Raw genomic sequence first — 17,696 nt, 5'->3', positions numbered from 1 at the left:
ACTTGAGACGTCCAATATAACGTAAATCTAAAAAGTAATTTGAGTAGCTAAAAAAAAAAAAATAGGTTTACCCTGGGTTTAACTTATAACTCAAGGAAAAGAGACCTTAATAAATGTCTTATGCAAGCTTTGGAAGACAAAATAAAGAAAACCTTAGTTTTAAAACATGGAATTCTTTGTTTACAGCTCTTCTCACTGATACAAAAATGCCAATTAAGGAGATAAAATTGGGTCTGGGTGACAGAGCATTTATCTGGGGACCTGGAAGAGAGTGTCTTTGTCTTGCAGATCAGAAATATAAATACAACAAACAGTGACCTAGGACTGAGCCTAATTAGCTCAACGAAATAAAACTTGAGGCCATGAAATTTTTGGCATTTTAGAACTCAGAACTCTGACGGGTCCTTCAGACTTTGTGAGGAAATCTTAATTATCTGTTTCATAAATAGTAAGCCTTAGTGATTTGAGCAAGCAAATTCAGCTTACTCCAACTATTATTATAAATATAAGTAAGTTTTAAAGTGAAGCTATGAGATCTCTAGCTTTTGTCTGTTTATAAGCCTGCATACAGATTATAGAAGTGAGATATTTCTACTGCTAAAAAAAAAAAATTTCGAAGTCAAAGAGCTCTGCTTAATTGATGTAAAAATATAAGAGCTTAAAAATTAAGTATTTTTAAAATAAAAACTTAACAAATTGACTTTCAGTGTCATGTGAATTGGAAAATATTCAATATTAAGGTAATATTTGATATTGTTTAGTTTAAGTATGTTCTAATAAATATAGACATCTTTAAAATCATCCATCTTAACTATAATACCTTTACTGTACCTAGGTTTAATGAAAGTCAAATAAGATCCTGTTATATCTGTTGCAGATTTGTCAAAAAAAAAATAACAGTAATGTGCTGTGGTAAAATTTTAAGTAAATTAAATGCAAATGAGATGAGAGCTTTGGGTAAATATTTAAAATATATTTTTAAAATGTATGCTTAAAATAATCTCTAAATGTTTGATATCTTTAAATTCTAGAGTTGTGCTAAATTAAGTTAAATGACAAGATTTTATTAAATATCTATGCCATTTTCAGATAAAATAAGATTGAAATATGAATTACTTAACATTTAACTTCCTCTTACAGTGAAATTAAGGTGTTTAGAAATATTAATAAATGGTTGGTGTCACACAGAAATAGTCTCTATTAGTAAGGGAATGATCTCAGTATCCTAGGAAAGTAATATAAATGCGTAAAGGAAGATGTAAGAATGGAATAATACTTTGTTAATGAAAAATAGTGACTTTCTCCTGAAGCTGGTTACCTCTGAATGGAAGACAAAATAAGGGACACACTAATATAAGTATAGAAAGCTGTGGAAGGCTTGTGGAAAAGGAACCCTGAGGAAAGTTTTGTACGTGGTCAGAATTGGCTAAGTTTAGAATCAAATTGGGCAACGTAAATGAATCTTAGAAGTTAGCTGGAACAAGATTAGATTTGGTTTTCTCTCTGTTAAGAGGAAAAAGTTTTCTTAAAATATTAATCCACCTTCAGTAACAGATTGTAAAACTTCTTATACCACTTAGCTGATCTGTTCTGCCTTTACATTTGACATATTTTCTTGTTAATGAATTAGTACTACTTTACAGTGATCTATATGTTTATCTGATCAAGTGTTCTGAAATCTTTCACAAAGCTCCCCAAATATAAAATTCTAATTAATTAAATAAAAATTAATTTAATTAATTAAAATTCTTTTAATCTCCAGTTAAGTTTGGGATGCTACAGAAGGCCCCTGAAACATCCCAAAGAGAGATTTTTAACTATAAAGTTTCATTTGGCATTTTAAATAACATGGAATTGTCAAATGAATCATAAAACTTCTAAGGTTATATTGAATGAGAAATATTATTAATATAGGTATTGTAGAAATTATATGGACTCCCTAAAATTCTGGTTTATCTGAAATGTTACCAGTGATAATTATGGGTATAGTGAACAGGTTTCTTTATTGATTATAGTGTAACGGTGTTTAACCATGCTTTTAAATCTTTTGTCATTTATAGACAGTTAATTGTTTTCTTCTGATGGTTTTGCAAAATGCTTTCTCTTCAAGGAGATTTACTGATTTCTAATAAATTTCAAACTACAGCACTGAACTAAACTGGGTAAGACATTTTAAAGTTCTAATGAAAACTCTCATTAAAAGAATTAGTTACATGGGACTGATTAACCAGCTGAATATGGTTATAATTTTTGATATTGTTTGAAATACTACTGCCTTTTAACCTGTTTCCCAGACATAAAGAATCTCTTCTCCTTAAGCTAGTTATGGTTCACAGCAATTTGATAAATTATAACTATGTATACAGACTTGGAACAGTTATCTTTTCTCTCTATCTGATCCCTCAAAAGACTAAAAATACTTAGGTCCCCAGTGGCTCTATCAGACAAATTAGGGAGATCATCTCCTAAGAGATATAGGAGTATAAAGGTATTTTAAGGATTTTAAAGAGAAAAGAATTTACCTAAATCTGTAAGGCAAAAATCCATGAAAAGCCTTGACGTGGCTTTCTTGGCCTTAGAAAACCTTATTAACATTCTACCCTGAGACTCCGTATTAAAACTTCCAACACAGTCAATTTAAAAAGCCTATATGATCAAATAATCAGATTTAATTTGTAAAGAAATTAATCTTGATTTGGCTATATTTGAGAAAACTGAGGGTAACTTTAGAGAGAAAAAAATTATATTTTAGTGGATATTAAATTCTAGTTTTGTTAATTGAGGTCCATATTTACTAAGACACTTCCCAGATCATTCCTTGCTGTTATGTCACACTGCTGTACAGTTTAATTGAATTATGAAAAGAATACTCTAGGTTTGATTCTGAAGCTCAGTAATCTATCCTTGGGTAAAATTCCAATGCCCCATGACCTGCAGCCAGGGGATTATACATACTGCAACAGGCATGACTTAAAGAACTGTCTCCAACCTGAATGGAAAGACCCTTTTTCAGATACTCTTAACTAGACCATACACACCAAAGCTGAAGGAAACGGAGTCTCGGATTCATTTCCTATCTGAAACAGCCCCTGCAGTGCACTGGCCTATAGAGCACTGCTCACCTTAAAACAATGCCCAAATGGAGAAAAAGCTTCCATACCAGGATGAGAAGAAGACGACATCTGAGCTAGACTGCTGACCCAAGACACCGGACCAGGACTGTATACCAATTACTTTGATAATTTCTCCAACCTTTGATTATGAACTACTCCAATTGTTAAGTTTATGATAAATTACCTATGTCTAGTACTTCTGTGTTACCTTGGTGGGTTTCCCTACTCCAAGGCTCTAACTAGATAGCCCTCAGAAACGTTATTCTAAAAAGAATTTATAGTTCTGTTTAGGCCACTGTTGATCTTACAAGGTGGGAGATTTCAACTGGCCAATTAATACCTGCCCTGACCCTGACCATAAATATGAACTTTCTCATAGGATCAAACTCAGAAACACAAGCAAAATTTTAACCCAAAAATACAACTTCTCGACTATTAAATTCTTACTCGTGACTTTATTAACATTACTAGCTGTATTACTTATATCCTGTCTATTTTATAAAATTGTTGTCTGTTACATTTCCCAATGTGTAACTAGGCCCACAAGATGGATGATGGCTAAACATCTTGAAGAAACAGATAAAATTTATAACCCTGAATAAAATAAATATAATAGTGTGATTCTAGGTATGGGAATGAGCAAAGATGGGTAAACACTTCCTGGATCATAATAGAGTAGTAAGACAGGTGATCCAGAGAACTTTTAGTATCAACAGGGCCTGATAAAAAAAACTAACACCTTGAATGGCAACTCAGAAGATTCTTCACCTGAACTAGGAATGAGCCATCCTAGCACCGTGGGACAAAATTGGTCATGAAATGTCTCTCAAAATATTGGTCGAATTTAGGACCAAGGGGGAACACTGTGAATGAAAATACTACAATGTGCATGAAAATACTGCAACCATGTCAGTAAACAAAGAATGCTGAATCCAAATCATCAGCGGCTGCTGCCAACCCCCAGCGAGTTCATGCCTACAGCCCGGCCTCTCAGCCACTCACAGTGGTGCCCTCTGAGCAGACTCAGTGCAAGAAAGGACAGGATACTGGCCCTAGATAGCCAGGTGCTTGCCAAAGGAATGAATTCAATGACCCAAATGTTTGCTTCCCACCATACATAGAAAACCACTAAATACTTGAACTTGAGATATCTGGTTTTCTTTAGATAACAAGCAATATTTTATTGTTCCAATTACCTGATCTTTGTTGTAAAGATTCTATTTATCCTAGCTCCTCCACTACCTCTTGGGAGCAGTCCCTCAGAGTGATCTGAGAGGCTGTCATCCCGGCTCGAGTCCTCCAGCCAAATAAATCAAAGCCCTTAACATTTAGGCTGAACGTTTATTTCAATGACGTTCCAGAATAGACACAACTCATCAATTCTGTAATGGAACACACTGAATCAGGAACCAAAAGCGTGTTTTAGTCCAGAAAATCTCCAGGTTCCTATTTCTTCCTGTCATTATACAATCCCTCCAGAACTCATTACTTTGCTGTCTGCTCCTCTGGCAACCAAACTCAGAGAAGAGACAACTCAGCAGAGCGCCCTGCTGGGGAGAACACCCCGCAGAAGCACTGCAGGCTGCCTTCCCTCCCGCACGCTCTGCTGACCCTTGGTGTCCCCCGTGGAGACCAGGCCAACACAGCTCTTCCCAACAGCTGCAAAGTCGCACACGTTAAATAAATCATTTTATTTTATATGATATTTTACGTATATACCCATCTCTGAAAACAGCTTTGCCAGAAGCCCAAATCTTCAACATTAATCTGCAAAGGCAAATCAGGTCCCCAAGGGAAAACAAGTCTTAAGACGACGCTAAGGCCTCCAAAGTCCTCTCCACGACCATGAACCAAACTGCCTGCAGGTCTGCAGCTGCAGGACGCTACATGTCTGCTTTTAAAGCAACCCCTTTCTGCCCTCGGGTGCTACAATGCCCTTTTATGCCCTCCCATCACAGGGCAAGAGCAGCCGCTGCAGAACCTTGCAGGGCAGCACTGACAGGACTGGACAAAGGGGATCAGAGTTAAACAAAGCATTCTGATGACACGAGCTTGTCACTGTGTCTCTTTACAGATGTAGATATATATAGAGAGAAGTGGGGTGATATTGCTCAAAGTCACACAGCTAATAAGTGGCAAAGTATATAACTCTGCTCCTCCCTCCTGTGTGACGCCCAACTGGGACAACCACAGGGTTCTCTCGTGGCTGCCTGAACAGTCTTTTCCTATCACTCATGACACACAATAGTGTCTGAACTTAGCCTGCATTTGCAGCATCTTTTCCCTCCAGTTTCTCAGGAACAAGGCTGTTCGGGCCTGTATGAATTCCGGCTTCCTGAAATCTCCGTGCTCAGGCTGGTCTTGCCTGTGCATCCGGCCCGCTGCTCAGAGGCTCTTCCTCCCCTGCAGGAGGACGTTTCTAATCTTCACAGGGACACAACCTCAGGGGAGCTCTCCTCTCGCCCTCAGCATGGCAGGTGTCCCAGGCCTCATCCCGAGCAGCCCCGTTAGGACCGTGTCTGCCCAGCTCTGCTAGTCAGATCAGCAGCCTCAATGCCAGGGATTATACCCAGGTCACACTGCAAACCTACTGCCCGCCTCACAGCCCCCAGCCAGCAGGTCACCTGGAAGTCACAGCAAGTGCCCCACCCAATCCAGAAGTCTCTTCTTTTGCCAGCACCACTGATGAATGGTTTCCAACCTTCGGACAGTTTCGCACAAAACAGCACCTTCTACTGTGAAACGGGTGGTTTTTCTTCTGCGCCTCATCCTTACTGGAAACGCAAAGGGAAACCAAAAGGCCTTTTCTCAACCCTTTTCTGATGAAACCCTCCCACCCACAATACTCATATGCTCAAGAGATTTGGATCCACATGATTTTCGTTCTCTTAGGCTAAGTGGCTCAAAAAACTAAGGGATTCTTTCTCCTTTGAGGGTATTAGCACTCAGTTTCTCTTCTTTAATCTGTTTTTGTCTCTCTCTTCAGAGACCCTAGCAGTTGCCACCTCTTACTCCCTTCAGCAGCCTCCCTCCCAACTTCAAGTCTAGGAAATCAGCTGTGATGAGGGGCATGGGGGCAGTCACAGAAGATGCAACTAAGGCACAGAGAGGCTACATAATTTGCCCAAGAAATCACCTTGAACCACCAACAGAGTGTGTCACGTCCCTCTGTTTAACTCTAATGCTAAGCAAGTTAACTTTTTGTAGATTATGTTTATAAACAGATGAGGTATGAAAATACATACAAGGACACACATCAACTCTAAGATATTCATTAACTCCACTATTTTGTTTCTATTTATTTTATTTCTATTAAAAAATTAAGAACCCCTGCAGTCAATATAGCAAAATGTTACTGGGTTTTAAATCCAGAATATACAGGGGTTGTGTCATTACTCATTCTTGTATGTATTTTCACAAGACAAAATGATTTGAAAGTCTCTCTCCCCGCCCCCTACTCACTACTGGCTCTCACCAGAGCTCCCAGACCACACATCTAACAGCCTTTCACTTTACCCACAGCTGAACTCATCAGTTTTCCCCCAGAACTCCCTCTGCTGCTTTCCCTCCTCAGAACACAGCAGGACCATTATTTAACTCATTAATCCACCCAGAAACCTGGGCCTTACTCCATCCTACCTTCACAGACAGCATTGATCCTTTCCTCTTTACCATCTAAACATGCCTTCAATCTGTTCGCTTTTACCCACTGACCGTCCCACCGCTCAATTGGAAGCCAACAACACTGCCCACCTGGACTCATGAGTCTCCCAGGTGGCCCCACAGCCACTCTCCCCTACTTGAGACAAATGTGATTGTGTCTCTCCCACGCTTTTGGACTCATTTCAGACCCACTGTTCTTAGAAGAAACTTCAATTTCTTCACCTGGTGAAGGTCCTTGCCATGAAACTGTCAGCTCAGTAAGGGCAGGACACACCCTCGTCCCTCGGCTCCACCATCTGGCAGAGCATCAGCTTGGGAGGATTGAGTTCTTAGCAAACTACTTCACTTATCCATACAAATCCATGGTAGATTAGAAAGATTTTAGATGTTGAGCTCGACTATTAATTTGGGGATTTTGCACTGGCAACCTGCAAGTATATATTCCAATTATTGTGTCTTCTTAAAACCATACCCAGATTAAAGGAGTATTTGTGGAATGTCTTCAGAGTAAAAGGGACTGTACTTTTACAGATTTTATGTTTTAAAATATGAACAACCCGGACAGGGTCAAAAATAGAACCACCTCACAAGTGACAGAAGACAGGTGAGACGCATATAGCAACAGGTCACAAAGATGGTAAGAGCAAAATTGTTTCTCCAACCCCCAAAACATTCCTCCAAGAACTGAAAACTCAGAAATTTGAAAGTAAAATACTATCATATAAAGAAAGAAAATAAATAATCCTCTTCATCAGGGTTTCTAGACCTGACTGCAGAGTTATTAGCAGGCCATACTGAATCCTAGCACAGAAAAATCAGATGGACTAGTGGTGAGTAAGTTCCAGGAAAATGGCAGTAACTCCTCCACTTGAAAGAGAACACACACTCACTTGTTCAAGGTGATTGTAAACCACATTCTGCAGAAATTCAGAAGATTCAGGCACCGCTTCTAGATGGTGATGACACGGAAGGACGGCTTGGATGCATGCTTCTAACTGAGTCACCGGCATTCTTACACTGCAGGGGGAAATGGAGGCCCTCAGCCAAGAGCACAGTTGTTCCTGTCATGTATCCCAGGCCGTGCCTCGGGGACTCAGTGTACTGTAGCAGTCCGGCCCCAGGTGAGGACCCGCAGCGTGGCCCAAGCAAGCAGGAGGGGCACTGTGCTTGAGAAATCCCATCCCCCATGGGGGCAAGAGGGGCTGGTGGGGTTGTGTGAACCTATAAATGCTCATAGAAATACACCTGCATACAGTGAAGTGATAAAATTAAAAGTAGCAGGCTATTTAACAAAATTTCAATTGTCAGTGTTAATTTTACCATTCCATTCCGCTTGTCCCCTGCACTCTGAGACAGGCTTAGGCTCTCTCACACATGCAGCTCTGATGCAATGGTTGTGAAGTTATTTTACTTTGCTGCAAGTGTCTTCGCTCCCAGTGTCACTGTGACTGTCGTCTCTTAACACAGTCAGATATCTTCCTGCATCTCTCCCTGAGTTCCTTGCTCCTGCTTCTCAGATCCTGAGATAAAGAACAGGTGAAGGCACATGACTGGAAAAGTCAATGTGGACTTGACCAAAGTCCTCAGTGACCCCCTAGGTGAGTGCTGCCCACCCCTTACCTTCGATTCTCAAGGTTCTGCCCAGGGTGACATCCAGCCAGGAGAGAGTCCTGGGCCCTATTAAAAGCTGTGTGGCTTGGGTGCAGGGAAAGCTGCAGGAGCTGGTTCTGTAGCCGGTCCCATCCACACCTCTGCTCCTCTCTCTCCCGAGGCAGCGCTGCCAAGCCCCCAGGCTCCCTGAGCTTCTGTCTTTCTCTTCTACTCTACTTCAAGCCCTTTTCCTCTTCCTTTACTCCCTGATTATCCCTAGCTGGAGTGATTTTTCTATCATAGAATCTGAAAAAATTTCCTGCAGCTGAAAAAGAGGTGCCAGAGGTCAACGCGCATATGGTGGTTCCTGAATAGAGCCCCTGGTTAGGGGGACCCTCACCAACACTCACGGGGCATCAGGCATGTTGCAGGGTCGACCACCACCAACAAGAGTTTGCTGTGACACCAAGGCACGCACAGCATCCCTGCTCACTAAATTGTAGTTGTAGTCCTTTATTAAGAAGCAAAAATAAAAAAATTGCTCATGTTTCTTACTAAAATTATTTATGAGGGAGAAAAAGAAATTGTAATAGAAAGAACAAATTTCACTCCATGTTAGATGTGTTCATTTGGCTTTAATCCTGTACCTTGTTTTCTAGGCTCAGACTTGCTATCTCTGCACCTTTTGTAAAAGAAAGTTGCCTTTAGCCTGAAATATCCAGGAGGGCCTATTCTCCGGGCTCTGATCTTTAAGGATATTTGCTCTTCTACACTTATGTATAGATGGCAAGTTGTAAAATAGTGAATAACCTTTCTTTTTTTTTGGAGGTTTTACAGGGGCACCATAATTTGACCCACATGGACAGCTGCAGGAACAAAGGATTTCAAGGACAAACAATTCATACAGCAAGAAGTTTGCAACAACCAGCCACATCCCCGCCGCTTTTTAGTATAAAAGGAGACTGAATTCTGCCCTGGGGAAGAGAGTTCTACTGGATAACAATATGCCATTTTCTGGGTCTGCCAGCTTTACAAATAAAGTCTCTTTTCCTTACTCCAACATCTCATCTCCCGATTAATCGGCCTGTCATGCAGCAAGCAGAACGAGTTTGGACTTGGTAACAAATTGACTGCCTTAGAGGTAGTATGTCTCCACTGTTTCCTCATTTCCAGTATTTCACCACCTATCAATTTTATATGCTTTTTAACAACATGAACAAAAAACCTATTACAAGGAATTGATTCCACAGAAATAAAATTATTTCTACTCCTTCAAAACTTTTTTCTTTTCTATTTTATTTTGTTTTGCTTATTGAAAAGAAAATAAATTCAAATCTTTTTATTTCACGTATTTTTATAACTAGATATTGTAAATACTACAAAGATATTTAAATTGCAATAAAAATTGTTCATATATTAGTATAAAGATATATACACAATCAATGCAGATTAGGAAAGGAGTAGATATTTACTAAAAATCCACTGCACATCCAGTCTTTTACAAGCATATCCTGGAATATAAGCTCTATTATCCAGGGTCCCCCACCCCCAATCTCACTGCGGAGTCCCTTAGTAATCAACTACCAAGGCACCAGCATAGAACCATGAGATCACTAGTTTAGGTATAAATGAGAGTATTAGCTCATTCAATTCTAAAACAGAAACCTTAAAATAAATACTGAACTTACTTACAGATAAACAAATTTGGACACAAAAAAGTACAGTTTCTCCCCAAATTCACAAAGATAATAACTGGTAAAGGCAAGATTTGAACTCATCTGCCTTGAATATAAAGCTAAGTTGGAAATCCCCTTCAACTGTGGAGGACCAGCAGCACAGCCTGTCACCCTATCTTTGTTCAGATCTGGCTTTAGACAGCCTGAGACAGCACCCCTTCCTATGGAACTCGAGGGCAAACAATAACAATAAGGATTTTATATTCTGTAGTTTCTTAGGTCTCAATTATATAAAGTGTCAGCAGGTCAGCAGAAAACTCTGGGAAATATGAGTGGGTCCAGAGCTTTTTGCTGATAAGAAACTCAATCTATCAGGACAGAGTGACCTTCCCATGAGAGGCCTCATGGACATAAACTAAAGGCAACTGAGCAATGAAAACTAGCAAGAACATGGAACTCAAGCAAGAAGGATCCCTACCATCCCCTGCCCAGTTGCCTCTTCACCTTTGTGGACAAGACGGCAGAAGGTCCATGTTCTTGTCCAAGTTACAACATCATGGATTCTCACCCATATAATATTACGACTCTATGCTGTCTTAAGTCCTTTCCAACTAAAATATGATGACACCAATATCTCAGCGGAATGTCTATGTCTCCACTTTCTCTCTTCTATTAGGAGACTATATCTATGGCCACAAAGCCGAAATTCAATTAAAAACACCATGCACGAAGCCTGGTGAAAGTCTGTGTAAGAGACATTGTTCTCAAGCTCAGTGAGTGAAAACTCAGAAAAAGTGGTCCTTATCCCTCTGCAAGTGGAAGGTAGCCTGATTGTGTGTGTGTATGTGTGCACACGTGTGTGTGTAAATCAAATACAATGTATTGTGGGATGTGCACAGATTTTTTTTATGTTACTATCATTTCATGAGGATGAGCCAACCTTTAAAGTAATTTGAATCTACTATTCTGAGAGAGTCTCAGGATCTTTTGGTGGAGGATGGGAAAGGGGAAAGGAAAGGAGGAAAGAAGTAAATGAAGCAAAGCTGTAAGTATACTGCTAGGGAAAGGCAAGACATTAATTTTGTTCCTACTTGCATCACACACAAATTAGGGACTGGCTTTCCCACATGTCTTGTCAAGCACTGAGTTGCAGAAGAACAGGTGACAGCCCATTTCTCACTGAGCTTGTGACTGTACGTGGCATCTTATAGACACTAATTATTTAACCTGATCAAACAATCTGGCAGCAGGCTGTAATTCTCCTATTTTGAGAGATAAGAAAACAGGAAGTGAAATAGGGTATATAGCTTGACCAAAGTCAGAGGACAAGTAAACTAAAGAGGATGAATTCAAACTCAGATCTGAATGCAGAGTCTGATCTTCCCACTCCGAGGGCTGGAAATTCCTTAACACACAGGGTCCCCAGCTCCTCTGCTTTGTTCCTGGCACCAAGCATTTCCCATGGCGATATTCTCCAGTTCTCAGACACAGCGCTCTGTGCAGCCAATAACCTCCATTCGACCTTGATCATCTACCTGTCACGCCCACCAGGCTTCACCAGGCAAGAAAGCTGGCTTTCAACTGCATACAAAGCCACCCCTGTTTTATCCTGGACTCTTCAGCGGCTTTTCCAGCGTAAACACAGCCATGAAAGTGCTCACAGTTTGTACATGAGCCACACTACCTCTCTCCATCTCTGTCCCCACCTATACTACTTTGCTATGACCATTTTGAGAATCTTGGAAACAAATTTTTAAAAACAGAAAAGAAAGGATTCTGTAACAAGTACTTAATACTTACAATTTTAAATGAGAAGTTACAAAGTGAGTATTTACAAACCGAATCTGCCTTCCTAGGTGTCAGTTTTAACAGTTAAAATATACAATAGCAAAAAATTCTGACTTAAATAATTAACAAAAACATCAACAATAATCTGGAATAAACTCAAAAACAATGCCCATGTTGTACATGGAGGAAGTACAGGACTGTACTGTGGGGTAAAGTAAGAGGTGTGAAAGTAGAGACATCAACATTTTGTATGCAGGAAAGCAGTTTTGTAAAAATGTACGTTCTCCTAAAGATAATTCAAAAGTACTAAAAAATCCCACGAGAGCACTTCTTTTTTTTTTTAACTTGAAAAATTATATTAGAATTCTTCAGGAATAATAAAGTCATAATACTAACCAAGAAAATTTGGGATCGAAAAGAGAATCAAAAAATCGCACTGTCAGATATTAAATAAATGTTTACAATATGTAAGATATAGTGCTAGTGTAAGAAAGTAAGATTGATAAAAATAAACCATGAGCTCAAAAAGAGACTCTAGTGTACATAAGTATTCTTTACAGGTGGGATTTCAAGTTAAAAAGCAAAGTAGGAATTCAATAATTGTCTTGGGACAATCAGAGAATCCCCTGGAAAAAACAAATTCTATTCCAGTCATAATGACCGCAAGAAAAATTACAGAATGTGATGTGAATATTAGAAAGTACTAATAACAGCGAATATAATTCTTTGCTCATATTAATTCAACTTCTCTTCACTATAACAAGTACCATCATCATCTCCATCTTAGAGATTAAAAAAACCTACAGAAGAAATTTATACCATTATAAGAAAGTATTTCTAAGAATAATATCAGGAATAAAACCCAAAAAGAAGACATTTACAATCTTAAGATTATTTTGGGCCACAACAAAAATGAACCTACTGAACAAAATGAAAGGCAAAATATGACAAGGAAAAGCTCTCTGATACATGTTGATGAAGACAAGGGGTTAATGTTCATAATATACATAGAGCTGTCACAAAGCAACAAGAAGCTGCCTCACTTAAATGTGTGCAAAGGACAAAAGAGATCATTCACTTTTTAAAAGTCAGATGGCTAATGAGTGAAAAATGCTCAATACCTCACTGGTCATCAAGTGCAAATTAAAACAATGAAAAAGTACTTTTGCTCATCATATTGGCACATATTTTTAAAAGATATTCTAGCTAGTGTCCATCTTTGAGAGAACAAACTGTGAGCGATCTTTTGGAGGATGACATGTCAATGGATATGTAAACTCTGAAAAACGTGTGTACACACAGGCTGAACTCCACATTTTGGAATCGTTTCATTTAGAAAAATTCAGTTCAAAAAGATGTACTTATCAGAGCATTTACACAGCACTGTTTACAATGGTGAGAAGAAAAGCTGAAGTGAAATCATATCCAGCGATAGAGAATTGGTTACATAAGTTATTCTACATCTTTTCATGCCCCACAGGAGAAGGAATTTCTTGATTCACTTGAAAGGAGCCTGTGATTTATGTAGTTGTCACATCCAAGGACTAAATTTCCAGAAACCTTAACGAAAATAATACTCATACAAGAACACAGGAATGTTTGTATAAGAAGTATGCCAGTCAAACACCCTTTCTGACAGTGGAAAATGGAGAAAACTTAAGTGTCCACCATCAAGACAATGATGCGGTAAATCACGGTGAGCTGTGGGCACTAAAGTTCCGGTGTTTCGGCGTGGTCCAAGGCCTTGTCCACAGTACGCTCCCACGAAAGGTGTCCTTACACAAGAGACCAAACCTGCATATCAGGAAAACCCTCTACTCTATCTGAAAGGACCGGGTGAGTCTGGAGAGAGAGGACGTCTGTGATATATACCTGAGTGAATAAACCGAGCTGCAGAAAACATATAGTATGGCCTTATTTTTCAATAAAGCATATATACACACACATAGACATAGATTTCTCATATACGTGTATGTATGAGTTTATTTATATGACATAGGCATAAAGGTCATGAAATATATACTCCACATTGTCAGCAGTTTTTACTCTCAGGAAAAAAGGGGAAGGGATGTAGGGGACTTTCGGTACCACAACAGATCTCTTTTCAGAATTTCAGTTAAGTATACTTGGAATTTAAAAGTTTATTTAAGTCCAAAGTAAAATGGACGAGGACTCCACAAGACAGAATGCTATACTAGTCATTAAAAATCATGCCAGGGGAGATAGAATATTGTAGAAAAATGTGTAATAAGCCGAATGGAAAATGGAGGTCTCCACACAGTATACAGGCACACATTGCTCGCTGGTTTTTATGACAGAGGTAATACACACTGATGAAAAGAACAGAAAATAGATGTTAATGTGTTAATTATTATCTCTGAGTACTGGCACCAGGATAGATCCATTTGACCCTTTTTTCATACATTTATATTAAATACACACTATTTTTCATCTGAAAAATGCATTTTTAGATGTCTAGTACCACACATTGGAAAATTACACGAGTACTTACAGAAACAAATAACTAGGAGACACCGCAGCAGCGTCACAAAGTGTAGAAAGGGCGATCCTGAATAACACCGCGCAGTTACATAAGGACCCACAAAGTGAGAGCACCTGCTGTAACAGGGCGCGGCCCCCTTCCATTTGTCAGATGTGTCTTCAGGGCTGAGGCAGTTCTGAGCACGGCCAGTGTCAGTGCTGGTGTCTGGATGGATGCCACTGGAGGTGAGGGCACCTGCAAGCCGAGAGGAAGAACAGAAATCATCCTCTGCTTTTTCTGTCTTGTTTCTTTGTTACTTTTAAAGAGAGGCGGAAATAAGATAAACTGGATCTTTCCTACTGAAATTTCAGTAATGAAACCATTTTTAAAGTGATCACAACTTATATTCTGCCTATGACTGTCTTTTCAACAAAGCATCATATTTATAAAATGTTAATTAACTCAGTTAATTAACTCCCTGTTGAAACATTCTAGTAAAGAGCATGAACTGCAGTATGTAAAAGAACCACACCTGCAGTGACTAGCTCAGCTGTCTTGACGGCAGTGCAGTCAGCCCCCACCATCCCGTGGCCCTGAGCTCCTGATGCTGGTAAGAGAGCGCGCTGCTGCCTCAGATGGAAAGAAAAGGTGAAAGCATTTTCTGAAATCTACAGCACTGACAAAACATAACTGATAAATCCCAGGCTCCTTTGAGGCTGTCATTTTCCGTTTCTGGCCAACACCCGTCAATGAGCAGAACCACCCCATTCCCGAGTCATGGGACTCACGTGGGCAGAAGTTTTGGAGAAATTTCCAGGTATAGAATGTAAACCAACTATACATAAAACTCTGAAAAAGAAAAGATGCAATAATCTGATTTTGGAAGACACTAAAATATTCTCCTAAGCCTTAGTACTTGGAAAGGCTGGGCTTCTACTAAGCCACTTATTTATTTCACAGCCAATGAGCATCTCCCACAAACCCTGTTTCCCTGTGTCTGCTGGGAGCTTCAGGCACATTGATGTTGTCTATCTTATAAGTCACAAGGCAGAGGCGTGTGTCTCACGCTGGCAACTCTCACACAGGCTCAACTCCTAGCCTCACTGTATGAATTTGGCCCCATTTTCTCACCTGTTTATTTGGTACCTGTTCTTCTGTAAGCTGCCTGAAATGCTTATTGAAACAAGTCAGAAGAATGAGTGGGTAGAGAAATGGACAGATGGACAGGTGAGAGATGGGCAGAAAAACAGAGAGTCTCCAAGAGAAGGGGAGCAATCAAAATTACCTATGCAAAACCCTCTTCTAGTCAGGGAAGGAAACCGCCACGTAGAAGTGTGAAGAGGCAGGTTGCTTAGGACTGTTTCCTGGATTCCATGAAAAGTCACACCAAGAGATGAGAGGGTAGAACTATAAATAATAAAAGAAAAAATCATGCATGTTTGAAAAATATATCTACATTATGTACTTTCTAAAGAATAGAGTCAAATTAGCAAGGCCCAATAACACAATCCTTGGGTATATACAGAAGTGAGAATCCCATCTCCAATCTGCAAGGCATCCCTTTGGAGCACTGAGAGTCTACACGGTGCAGTCATAAAGCCATCACCGCAAAAGCGATGCTATCCTGCACTTACGAGGAAAGAGCAGCTGTGCTCGGTCTGCCTACACGTGTCTTTTACACCCCTCAGCACCTCTACGGGGGAGGGACGCCTAGCGAGCCCCATCTCTGCAGGACAGAAAACAAGTCCAAGAGAGGCTAAGCCGACCTACCAATTCTCCATCTCACAGGACTTGTCACTCCAGACCAGGACTCGAACTCGGACCCACGTTTGTAACCACAGTACTACCGTATTTTATGTGCTTTTTGTGTGTATAATACATTTGTTTCTGGCATGAAAGGGTATTTAATAAATGATCGGTTGTCTTGTCTATCTCATTAGTTCACAATCTTTATATTTTTGAATTGTACTCTTCCCCTGGAGAAAGGAACGGAAAGAGCGGGGGTCAGAATGAGGTGGGGCTCCATTCTTTATCTGTTGCCTCATCTCATCCAAGTCCCCAAACAGGGAGAAAGAGCAAATGTTCTCTTCATCATTTAAAGAGAGGGCTCCAGTGACGGTGACTTACTCAACCCCAAAACCAAGTCTGGGGGAAGAGCACATGCAGCAACGAGAGCAGTATCACCTGTAGGAAGGCAAAAAGAGCTCAGGGGATGGCTCAATGGGTCAGCCTGATTTCATTTCAATCGATAATACAATAGCACACTCTAAAAAAACTAGAATGCAATGGATTTCCTCTTTCTTGACATCTAGCAAGTTTCCACATCTCACATGTAACATTATCACGAACTAGTGAAAGGAAGAGTCCACAGACAAGGAAAATCAATGCCACAGGCAGGCTGAAACACAGGCTGGAGGAAAGGAAGGGAAAGGGCATAGTAAAGAAGAGGGGAAATTCTGGGAAAAAGACATCATCACAAGGACTCTCAAGCATCATCCAGCAATCATATAATCATTCTTTCAAGAGAGAGTTACTTAGGTCCTATTTTGTGCAACATTGTACAGTGGGCGAAGCAAGAGCACAGCGTCCATGGTGGCAGCAAGCTGCGGAGCTCCAATACACTTCTGATCCCGGTACCTTGCACACTTGTCCTCAGTATAAAGGCAAAATATACAGTAAAATAATCCAATGTAAACTCTATGCAATGCTGAAAAAAATTAAAGAATACCTAAATACCTGGACAGACACACCACGCACATTCCTGAATCAAATGACAGCATTCTTGGGATGGCAGTGCTCCCCAGAGCGATCCATATATTCAACGTGGACTCGATCACAATCCCAGTGGGTTCCTCTGCAGAAACTGACTATCTGCTGCTACAATTCATATGGGAATTCGAGGATCTCAGTAACCAAACCGTACTTGAAATAGAAGAACAGTTTGAGAGGACTTGTAATTCTCAATTTCAAACCTTACAACTGTATCTCCAGGTGAGATTAGAGGCCATTTTTAAGTTATAATTGTGTTTATCCTTATTTTCTAAATTCTGTACAACGAATATACCTGTTAGAATAAGAAATTTAAAAAGTAAGGTATCTTTTAAAACATGCAAACCTATTCATTCATTGGGAAAAAAATATTTTGACTATAAAGAAGTAAACAAATATCTAGTGAAAAAGGACTATTTAAAAACAAGAGTGCATTTACATTTTTTGTAAATTGGAAACGGAAAAGCACAAACACATCAAGATTCTAGGGAGAATGTTGCAACATATTAATTGTTATTTCCAAAATTCTAATTGAACAATGAAAACTCACGAAAGAGAAAATCTTGATTGACAGCCAACTGCAAACACATGGAGAGCAAAGGCCTAGAAATCACA

General features: G+C 39.7%; 1 protein-coding gene across 2 annotated transcripts in view; it reads right to left on the bottom strand.

Moving 5' to 3' along the window:
* The window catches only part of LOC140694983 (uncharacterized), a 54,542-nt gene extending 37,175 nt beyond the window's left edge, over nucleotides 1-17,367 (bottom strand). Inside the window, exons 1-3 of one of the 2 annotated variants that reach the window (XM_072957976.1) lie at nucleotides 17,049-17,367; nucleotides 15,598-15,719; nucleotides 14,447-14,567 (exon numbers count right to left, since the gene is read on the bottom strand). In XM_072957976.1, coding sequence (XP_072814077.1) covers nucleotides 14,447-14,567; nucleotides 15,598-15,719; nucleotides 17,049-17,092 — 287 coding nt within the window. In that variant the 5' untranslated portion in view covers nucleotides 17,093-17,367. Of the gene's footprint in view, nucleotides 1-13,885; nucleotides 14,161-14,342; nucleotides 14,568-14,844; nucleotides 15,107-15,597; nucleotides 15,720-17,048 lie in introns of those variants that run through there. The other variant, XR_012070639.1, reaches the window with a different exon arrangement.
* Nucleotides 17,368-17,696: the final 329 nt, after the last annotated feature.

The sequence above is a fragment of the Vicugna pacos genome, unplaced genomic scaffold (genome assembly GCF_048564905.1).
Source record: "Vicugna pacos unplaced genomic scaffold, VicPac4 scaffold_116, whole genome shotgun sequence".
Taxonomy (NCBI): Eukaryota; Metazoa; Chordata; class Mammalia; order Artiodactyla; family Camelidae; genus Vicugna; species Vicugna pacos.
This window is presented reverse-complemented; position numbering and strand designations above follow the sequence as displayed.